Source organism: Chrysochloris asiatica, unplaced genomic scaffold (assembly GCF_000296735.1).
Source record: "Chrysochloris asiatica unplaced genomic scaffold, ChrAsi1.0 scaffold00007, whole genome shotgun sequence".
NCBI classification, from domain to species: Eukaryota; Metazoa; Chordata; class Mammalia; order Afrosoricida; family Chrysochloridae; genus Chrysochloris; species Chrysochloris asiatica.
The window spans coordinates 7,865,571-7,875,504 of NW_006408525.1; the positions used below are offsets into that span (position 1 = coordinate 7,865,571).

A 9,934-nucleotide genomic window follows, 5' to 3' on the forward strand; every position below is an offset into this window, starting at 1 on the left:
TGTCCAGATGAGAGAGCCGGCGCTGGCGGCCAGCGCCATGGCTTACCACCCGTTCCACGCGCCGCGACCCGCCGACTTCCCTATGTCCGCCTTTCTGGCGGCGGCGCAGCCCTCCTTCTTCCCGGCGCTCGCGCTGCCGCCCGGAGCGCTGGCTAAGCCGCTGCCCGACCCGGGCCTGGCGGGGGCGGCGGCGGCGGCGGCGGCTGCAGCAGCTGCGGCGGCCGAGGCGGGGCTGCACGTCTCGGCACTCGGCCCGCACCCTCCCGCCGCGCATCTGCGCTCGCTTAAGAGCCTGGAGCCGGAGGACGAAGTGGAGGACGATCCCAAGGTGACGCTGGAGGCCAAGGAGCTGTGGGACCAGTTCCATAAACTGGGCACCGAGATGGTCATCACCAAATCCGGGAGGTAGGGCGGCCAGCGGGCGCGCGGGAAGGCGGGCGGGGGCACCGGACAGCACTGAGCAGTTCCGAGCCCGCGGCCGGCGGCTCCCAGTCTGGGTGCCACCCTTCGTTTTCACAGATACTGAAGTTGACTTTTTTGGTTTCTTACGGGAACGAATTTTCTAAAACTTAAACATCAAATTTCCCTAGTGAAATAAAACGAAAAAATACTTTCAGAGAACAGACCCAACTGTTCTGAGCCCCAAAGCAGAGGCGGCCCCGTGGCCCAAGCCCAGCGGGTCTTGGGCTGGAGCCCCTCAAAGCCCCGTAGTCTCGAGTTTCCAGCTCCCCGTCCGGATCGACAGCCCGGGGAGATACAGCATCTCCTGAACTCTCTACTCCGACCCTGGGGCCAAGAGTGAGAACCACGTCCAGATAAGCCCTCCTGGACCGCCAGTTTCCGCTGGCCACTCAGTTCCGGGCAGCCAATTGCAGGCCTGTTGGAGTCCTGAAGCCTGACCCAGCTGGAACCCTTGTCCCGGCCCGTGCACTGGGAGCCCTGGACTCACCCGCTGCCGCTCCAAGCCTTAAAGTCCGAAGAAAGCCAGATTTCCCAAGCCCGCCACCCTCCGACTCTGTTGCAGAGAATCCAGGGCTTAGACTCACCCTCTTCCCCCGAACTGCAGGGTCAGGGATCCTTCAGCTCTGTAAGCCATTTCCTAACACACCCTCCAGATTTATTTTTTGGAAGATTCCGTCCCAAGCCAGTGTTTCCCGGGACATTCCGGAGAAATGTTTGTTTCCAGAGGGCCTAGATTTATTTCCTGGGCCTTCGCTTTCATCTCAGATCTGGGAGAAAGAGTCCCCAGGTCTGAGCACTTACCAGTGAGAAGTTTTATAAACTCGTGTTGAGGGCAGAAGTGGATTCTCCAAGGAGTAGTAACTACAGGTGGGGTCTCTTGGACAGTGCTAAGGGAACAGAACCGCGATCACAGGGAAATGCAAACGGGGAATTTCCAGGTATTGATGGTAGGGGAGACCAAAAGGGGAAGAAGGACTCTGGGCATAAAAACACCAGGTTCCAAAAACTATCCCTCCTTTCCTTTCTTGTAGGCGGATGTTTCCTCCCTTCAAGGTTCGGGTCAGCGGCCTGGACAAGAAGGCCAAGTATATCCTGCTGATGGACATTGTAGCAGCTGATGATTGCCGCTATAAATTCCACAACTCTCGCTGGATGGTGGCAGGCAAGGCCGATCCAGAGATGCCCAAACGCATGTACATCCACCCGGATAGTCCAGCCACAGGGGAACAGTGGATGGCCAAGCCCGTGGCCTTCCACAAGCTGAAGCTAACTAACAATATCTCGGACAAGCATGGCTTCGTGAGTGTATGAATGTGGGGGTGGGGGTCTGAGACTGCACACCAATCACTACCTGCAGGACGAGCTTCTTGTTAGGTGCCATGAGCTTGTTTTCAGTTCCCACTCATAGCAACCCTAAATAGGGTTTCCAAGGAGCGGTTGGTGAGTTTGAACCGCTGACTTTGTGATTCAAACTGACCTTGCGGTGGAGGTGGAGTGCTTATCCTACGACACACCAGGACTCCACAGGTTGAGCTAGGAGGGGGATTCTCCCTCAGAGAGGGCTGGAGGAAACTCCAGAGTGATCTTGCCTGGGTTAAAGCCCCCTGAGCCTGGAGGGCTCTACTCTCCAAAGGCTAGAGGATGGCAGAGTCCATACCCAAGAAGCCCCAAACTGCTTTGACTAGGGTCCAATCTTCAGGACTAGACAGGAGGCGGGCGGGGGACAGTAGTAGCAGGTAGTGCAGCCCCTGGCCAGGGGATGTCACCCTGCTCTTGACCTAGAAGTGCTAAACTTGAAAGACCTGTCCACGGCCTTGGCTTGTCCCTCACCCTTTCCCAAGACCCAGGTCCTGGCTCTCTCAGAGAGGATTTCCAAGTCAAATCAGCCTTCTCCAGAGCCTCCTGGAGGTTCACCTTTGTATCCTCCAACAGACTGAAGCCCCATCAGGAAGGAGTGGGTTTAGGAGGTCTCCCCTTACTGACCTGGTCACCTAGTCAAGTTCCCAGGGAGTCGGGAGTTCAAGGGCAAAAGAGAATTTCCCCACCTCAAGGGAGGGCAGTTAGGGAGCACCAAAAGATGTTGGGGTCTGTTCGCCTTTGGGCTACTAGGAATTTAGCAAATGAGTGGATTCGCAGGTGGTTGTTGTTTGTTTTGTTTGGGTACAACTGTGGGGAAATTTAAAATGGAGAGAGAAAGAGAAAGGAACTATGAGAAAGAAAATCGATTAAAAAAAAAAAGAAGAAAAAGAAACATAGAGGAGAAAAAGACCTGAGAAGACAGAAGGAAAAAAACAAATAGAGGGTGGGAAAGGCAGAACCGGGAAAGAAACGGAGAGAGATGGAGGTGGAGGTCCCCGGAAAGCAGAAATGCGCCTGCTAAAGGCTGGGGACTTCTGGCTAACCCGCACCCTCCCCGCAGACCATCCTGAACTCCATGCACAAGTACCAGCCACGCTTCCACATCGTTCGAGCCAACGACATTCTGAAGCTGCCCTACAGCACCTTCCGCACCTACGTATTTCCGGAGACAGATTTCATCGCTGTTACTGCCTACCAGAACGACAAGGTGTGCAGGGCGGGTGGCGGGCCCAGCCCCTGCACCTATCTGCCAAATGTGCAGGCTCCAACTCTCCACTCATACTGCCGGCAGCATCCGCACCTTCCTGGGGCGCTCACAGCCCATATTATTGGATACCAAGTTTGGTATCCGTAGGCGCCAGCACCCACCACAACTCTTCAACCCCCTTCCCAGGCCCAAGACACACACGCTCCCCCGGCTTGCAAACAGCTGGGCACAAGGTTCTGGTGGAGATGTTTATTTAGCAATTAGCAGAGGCTCTGGGCCCCGTGCTGACATTTTTACATTTTATTCGTTTATTTCTTGGCTGTGTGATGGGAATTTGAATGAAGAGAGGGCGTCTGGGGCAATCTGCTTTGACTTTCCCGGCACTAGGGGCCTAGGACCCAGTTTGCGCTCTCCTGAGGGAGCTTAAGTGCGGGCCGGGTGACGCCGGCCCGCAAAGTTCCCACCGATTTTTGATCCAGGTCAGGTCCAGGTGGCCGACCCGTTAAAGCGCCTTCCTGCTTCTGCCGTCTTATTGAGCAAAGCACCCTCTTGAGCCCACTGGCTTGGCCCATTTAGTGTTCATTTTCTTGTGTCCGTGCGGATTTTCCCTTATGCGCGTGAGAGTATGCGTGAGCCTTTTGGGGAGCACATGTTCAAGCGTGTGAATTCTTTTGGTTTTCGTGGGCGCGTGTTTGTTCTGTCAGTGTGTATCGGCGTGTGTGCGGGCCTGTGCGTGTGATGATTTGTCTTCGCGTGTATCTGCGGGCTCCGTACGCCCTGTTGTCCCTGCGCATGCCTGCTCAAGTGAGGGGTTTTGTGTAATCTGCGTGACAGCGCGGGTTGTGTGCATGGTTAGGCCGATTTCCACCTCTGCTCACAGCGTTGGGCCTCTGTGTGTGTGTTGGGGGATTATTCCTCGTAGAAGGTTTTTGTTGGAGCAAAGACCCAGCAGCCTCAACTCGTCTTCTGACTGGGGGGCGGGTACCTTGTGGGTTATACCCTGGTGTCCCCTCGGTGGCTAGGAGTGGCATACTTCTGGGAGACTCCGGGCGCTGGAAGAGTCACGGTCTGACCTGGAGCCGCCACCTTTATTCCCCCAGATTACGCAGTTGAAAATCGACAACAACCCGTTTGCGAAGGGCTTCAGGGACACCGGGAATGGACGGCGAGAGAAAAGGTGAGGATTGTGTGGGGTAGTCCTGCGGCGATGCCAGAGGGGAGTGAACCTAGCTAATGGCTCCCTCCGCCTGTTCCAGGAAACAACTGACGCTCCCGTCTCTGCGTCTGTATGAGGAGCACTGCAAACCCGAGCGCGATGGCGCCGAGTCGGACGCTTCTTCCTGCGACCCTCCCCCGGCACGGGAGCCGCCACCCTCTCCCGGCGCAGCGCCCAGTCCCCTGCGCCTACACCGGGCCCGAGGTAAGGGATCGACGGCGGGACCGCGGGGTGGGGGAGTCACTGGAGAGTCTCCTTAGACCGTCCCTGCGTTCAGGGACTCATTACTTCCAAGGGAAGTGTCAGCCAGTGTACTTGGCCTGGGTCATGTGAGGGTGGTCTCCGATAGCCAGAAGTTCCGGCTGGACTCCGATTTGGCCCCATGCCGCACTGTGTGGCACTGTAGCAGTGCGGTTTCCTCTCCAGGGCACAATTCCTTCTATTGCAAATAAAAGGTTTTGGATTAGGTGACCTGAAGTTGCCCCTGGCACTACTAGGACCTAGAAGCTCCTTGTTAAAGCGGACCTTTACAAGTCTCCCCAAAGAGTCTCACACACTGGGAGTGGGGTGGGTTTGGCTTGTCCCCACTGGACCCCTGTGACCCCAAGCACCTTTTCTCTTCCCCTGCAGCCGAGGAGAAGTCGTGCGCCGCGGATAGCGACCCCGAGCCAGAGCGGCCGGGCGACGACCGTGCCGGGACCGCCTTGGGCCGCAGCCCCGGCCTGGACGGCGCCAGCCCCCCTCGCTTGAGCGAACCCGAGCGCGCCCGAGAGAGGCGCAGCCCCGAGCGGGGCAAGGAGCCGCCGGAAAGCGGAGGTGATGGTCCATTCGGTCTGCGGGCCTTGGAAAAGGAACGCGCCGAGACCCGGCGGAAGGACGAGGGGCGAAAGGAGCCGGGCGAGGGCAAGGAGCAGAGCCTGGCGCCGCTGGTGGTGCAGACGGACAGTGCGTCCCCCCTGGGCGCTGGACACCTGCCTGGCCTGGCCTTCTCTGGCCACCTGCATGGGCAGCAGTTCTTCGGGCCTCTAGGAGCTGGCCAACCACTCTTCCTGCACCCGGGACAGTTTGCCATGGGCCCTGGCGCTTTCTCTGCTATGGGCATGGGCCACCTGCTGGCCTCAGTGGCGGGTGGAGGCGGTAATGGAGGCGGCGGGCCCGGGGCCACAGGCCTGGACGCAAGCGGGCTGGGACCCGCAGCCGGCGCGGCAGGCACTGCTGCTCCCTTCCCGTTCCACCTCTCCCAGCACATGCTGGCATCTCAGGTAAGGCCTGGGATCGGGCGGTAGCATGGTGGAGGGAGGAGGAGCAAGTTGGGTGCTTGGGATGGGCAGAGGGCTGAAGGGTACCACGGTTCTCTCCACCACACCTGGAATTTGGAAGATCCAGGGACTGGCCAGCCAGGGCATTACTTCTGACTTCTTTGTGACTATGGGCAAGTCCAGATCTTTTCTGGACTTCAGTTTCCTCTCCATGGCCCCAGCAATAAGAGAGACACCCATTTCTGCTCTGACCGACCAGGGCTTTTCCTGGCCTTAAGAAATTTTTCTTGGGAACAGAGACCCCGGTTTGCTCGCAGTTCCTGAAAGGTCAGTGTGGTTAGACAAAAAGAAAAGTTAGCAATATTTTCTGGACAGTTGACTACCAGAATGTCCCACCTCCCAATTGCCCTTGTCCCCTGTCAGGCGGTGTAGGAAGTTCTCTGCCCTAACAAAGATCAAGACTGATCCTTTTTTTTTTTTTTTTTTCACATAAGGCACCCCCAGTATCCCTTGCTGTGTCTCCCAGAAGGGGAGTTCAGTTCCCCAGGCCTGGGTTAACTTTTTGAACTTCCAGGGGAGAGTTTAAAAAAATATCGCCAGCAGCAAAATAAGGAGATAGGATGGGGAAACCTGGCTCCTTAGTTGCTTGGGTGGAATATTCCCTGTGGGAAGATTTGAAATCTCTTCATTCATTTTCTTCTCTCTGAGGTTTCTGGCAAATTGAACCCTTGAGATCTTATCATAGGGGGTGGGGGAAAATAGGAGTTCAGGTCTTAGACGACTCCTTTGGTTCTATTGCCAATATTTGTTAAGGTGGGGAGCATTATAAAATGAGTTTTAAACAGACCACAGTGTCAGGGGTGTGGGGGATGTTGGAGGCACCAACATCAATCACATTGTTGGGGCTGTGGGCTGGAGAGGGTACCTGAAAAGGATGCAGTGTGGGGCCTGGAAGTTGAATGTGCATGTTTGATTATGTATGTATATGGCGATATATGTGGTACCTTCTCCCTAAACAAATTCTGGTGATGATGGTAGAGATCACAGGAAGTCAGGCTTTCTAGTCAGGGACGGTGCAAGGTGAAGGTGAGCACGCCCAGCTCTCTGGAGGCACCAGTTGGTGTTGCCAGCCACCCAAGGTGGTTACGTTTTCAAGTCAGTGTAACCCATCCCTGATCATTGGGTAGAGCCAAAATCTGGGAGATCTGCAGTCCGCTTCCTTTAGACCTGAGATGTCCCCAGGAAGGCCATTTTCTCACTCCTGACAAAGCTCTTTCCTTCTCCCTGCTTAAGCCAGGCTGAGGTTCCCTCCTCCCCAAGTGAAGTCAACCCCCCACCACCACCACCACCACCACTCTTTCTCTCTCTGGGGAGTGAGTCATCATCTCAAAGGTCAGAAAAGCCAAAAAGCCAGGCAGACCTCATGGACACAGGCGTTGTTGGCTGAGGGTCCCTGGCCACTGTGCTCTCCACAGGCCAATTTAGCATTCCCTTTACAGTTGACAAGGAGCTCTGGCAGCGTAGTGGTTACAAATCGGGCTGCAAACCCGCAAGGTCAGCAGTTCGAAACTACCAGCTGTTCCGCGGGAGAAAGATGAGGCTTTCTGCTCCTGTAAAGACTTACAGCCTCAGAAACCCTGTACAGGGTCACTATGAGTCCGAACCAACTCCAGGGCACATAACCACCACCACCTACAGCTGACACTTAGGTGCCACCAGGAAGCCTTTGTAGAAACTTCAAGTCAAGTTTCTGTATGGTTTGGTGTCTATTCCCTTCTCCTAGTCCAGGCCAGGTCCCTTGATCAGGTGGACAGCGTGAAGGAGAATTTACAAAGCTTTCCCTTCCAGCCTGTGACTGCCACAGCCCTTTAGAGCATCTGCATCTGCAGTTAGGAGGACATGAGCTGCCTGTTGGCCACCTGGCCCTAGGTTTGCTCTCTTTCCTCCCTCTAGGCATTTTTTTGTCCATGAACGTTCAGTCACCTGGAATGTCCTTCTCCATGTTCCTACTATAATGTGCAGCACAGGGCTTGATGGCACCAAGCCTTAGCATCTCAGCCTGAAGGGCTGGTGGTGATGCATAATGGTTCATGCCTACTTGTGTTATCTGGGATTATAATTATGTGAGCTCTGGTTTTATAGTGTGAAAATAGCAGGGCAAAAATTCCCCAGTTGTAGTATCAGCTCTGAGCACCCAGCCCCGCCCTCTGGGAAACTCCTCCTGCAAAATGCTTAATTCTTGTTTTGTTCTGCCTCCTCCAGGGAATCCCGATGCCCACTTTCGGAGGCCTCTTCCCCTACCCCTACACCTACATGGCTGCAGCTGCTGCAGCCGCCTCCGCCTTGCCAGCCACCAGTGCTGCCGCCGCCGCCGCCGCCGCTGGCTCCCTCTCCCGGAGCCCTTTTTTGGGCAGTGCCCGGCCCCGCCTGCGTTTCAGTCCCTACCAGATCCCCGTTACCATCCCACCTAGCACTAGCCTTCTCACCACGGGGTTGGCCACTGAGGGTTCCAAGGCTGTGGGCGGCAACAGCCGGGAGCCCAGCCCGCTACCGGAGCTGGCTCTCCGCAAAGTGGGGGCCCCACCTCGCGGTGCACTGTCTCCCACTGGCTCATCCAAGGAGGCAGCCAGTGAACTGCAGAGCATCCAGAGACTGGTGAGTGGGCTGGAGAGCCAGCGAGCCCTCTCCCCCGGCCGGGAGTCACCCAAATGAGCCACTGCTCAGCCGCTCCGCTGCCACGCAGGCCTCTGGGGCTGCCTGCTCCTGCTGCTTGGGACGTGTACAGCACAGAGTGGGTATTTATTTAAATAAAGAAGCAAAGGTGGGCTGCAGCAACCGGAATGGAGTCTTGTCCGGCTCGCCAGGGCCTGGGACAGACACCTCCCTGGGCTACCACATGGAATCTAGCTGCCGGAAACACAGTCGCTTTGGAGCCTCTGGACGTGGTCCAGATCTAAAGGTGGCACTAGCCAGGGGCCTCCCTGGGTTCCCCAGTGCTGTGGGGAAGACCTCATCCAGGGCGCCGAGGTTTCCTCGGAAACCAGCAGGGCAAGGGCCAGGGGTGGGCACTTTGAATGCAGCCCCAAAGCCCCTGGCCTCTGGCCTGCACTGCGTGAAAAGCTGGGGTGGGGGGTGCTGGGGTCATTGGAAACTGAAGTCAGTGTAGATCTGAGCTGGGGCTACAAGGAGGAGTTGTTTTTTTTGGTGCCACCATCTCCTCCCGAATGAGATCACTACCCCTCAGTGGAGGGAATGGCATGCCTGCCTTTAGTCCCCAGGGAAAAAAAAAAGGTATTTATGAAATAAATGGTAATTTGTGTAAATAAGCTTTAAGGTTCCCAGAATATGCAAATTGGTATTAATTTATTCAAAGGTGTACATTGCTGTGTACATAATATTTAGAGATTAACTCATAGCATTTTAATTTTTTTTTCATTTTACATGAGCATCTATATTGTACAGGGCTAGGGGTTCTTGGCCGTGGGAGAAAGCCCTGCGCCCCTCGGAGCCCCTGCCCCGCCGGCCCCTCGGCCCTTCCTCCCGGGCTATCCTCGCCAGAGCCCGTGGGTTCCACCTCAGGTTTTCACTTTTCGCTCCTGAGCGAGAACGAAACGACAAAAACGCGAGAAAACAATAAAACGCTGCAATGCGAAGTGAACGGCGCTGTGCGCTCTGTGGGCCACGGGGGGTTCGGGGCGCAGTTGGTGCGTACGGAGGAACTGGAGGGAGGGATCCGAAGGTTTGGCGCCCCCCGCTCGGCCGCAGCTGCCCTCTGGAGGCCGCGGATGCGACTGAGGTTGCGGGCAGGGCCTCGGGCCCGGGCGGCGCCGGCGCGGGGCCGGGCTGGGCCTGGAGGCGCCGGGCCTTAGCCCTCTCTACCCCGCCCCCCTCCCCAGTCCCTGGCCTCGGCCTCTGCCTGGCCGGGCTCCCCCTGCTGGCCACTGGCGGTCTGTCCGCAACTCCAGTCACTGGGTACCTCATGATGAAAGCCTGAGCCAGGCGGAACAACCGACGGGACTCTGAACTCCTAGAGTTAGAAATGGAACGCCTATCGGGGGAGTTTCCATTTCTTCTGGGAACTCAAGGGAGAGGTCCACAATGGAAATGCATTGCTTTTCAGGTCCTTTGGGTGCTGGGGCTGGGAAGATAGATGCACCTTGATTCCTTTATCCATTCCCAATCCCGCAGTTGCCATGAATCTTAGATTGCGTTCCCATCTCTCGGCCTCTTGAATTTCAAAGAGGACAAGGCTTTTTTTACTTCCTTGTAACTTATCTAAATTATTCTGGGTGTGTGGATCACTAAACTTACCCCTTTCCCCACTTCACTTCCCCCAGTAAAACAATGGCTTGGGTTGGGCTGGATGTCACCAGGTCTTCCCTTAGGCCACTCCAGTTAGGACAGCTTTCCTGTTCAACCCCCTACCTATCA

At 56.2% G+C, this 9,934-nt stretch overlaps 1 protein-coding gene across 1 annotated transcript; it reads left to right on the forward strand.

Moving 5' to 3' along the window:
- The first annotated feature begins 6 nt into the window (after nucleotides 1-6).
- On the forward strand, nucleotides 7-8,336 carry TBX2 (T-box 2). The gene is made up of 7 exons (XM_006832358.1): nucleotides 7-405; nucleotides 1,494-1,761; nucleotides 2,882-3,028; nucleotides 4,129-4,205; nucleotides 4,285-4,448; nucleotides 4,875-5,506; nucleotides 7,766-8,336. Exons 1-7 carry the CDS (start codon nucleotides 8-10, stop codon nucleotides 8,213-8,215), a joined length of 2,136 nt encoding a protein of 711 aa, XP_006832421.1. The 5' UTR covers nucleotide 7; the 3' UTR covers nucleotides 8,216-8,336.
- Nucleotides 8,337-9,934: the final 1,598 nt, after the last annotated feature.

Excerpts from the sequence above, each read along its gene's own strand:
- TBX2 (XM_006832358.1), top strand. The coding sequence starts at position 8 with ATGAGAGAGCCGGCGCTGGCGGCCAGCGCCATGGCTTACCACCCGTTC. Across the intron at positions 406-1,493 it reads GTCATCACCAAATCCGGGAG|GCGGATGTTTCCTCCCTTCA; the intron begins GTAGGGCGGCCA and ends CCTTTCTTGTAG. Across the intron at positions 4,449-4,874 it reads GCGCCTACACCGGGCCCGAG|CCGAGGAGAAGTCGTGCGCC; the intron begins GTAAGGGATCGA and ends CTTCCCCTGCAG.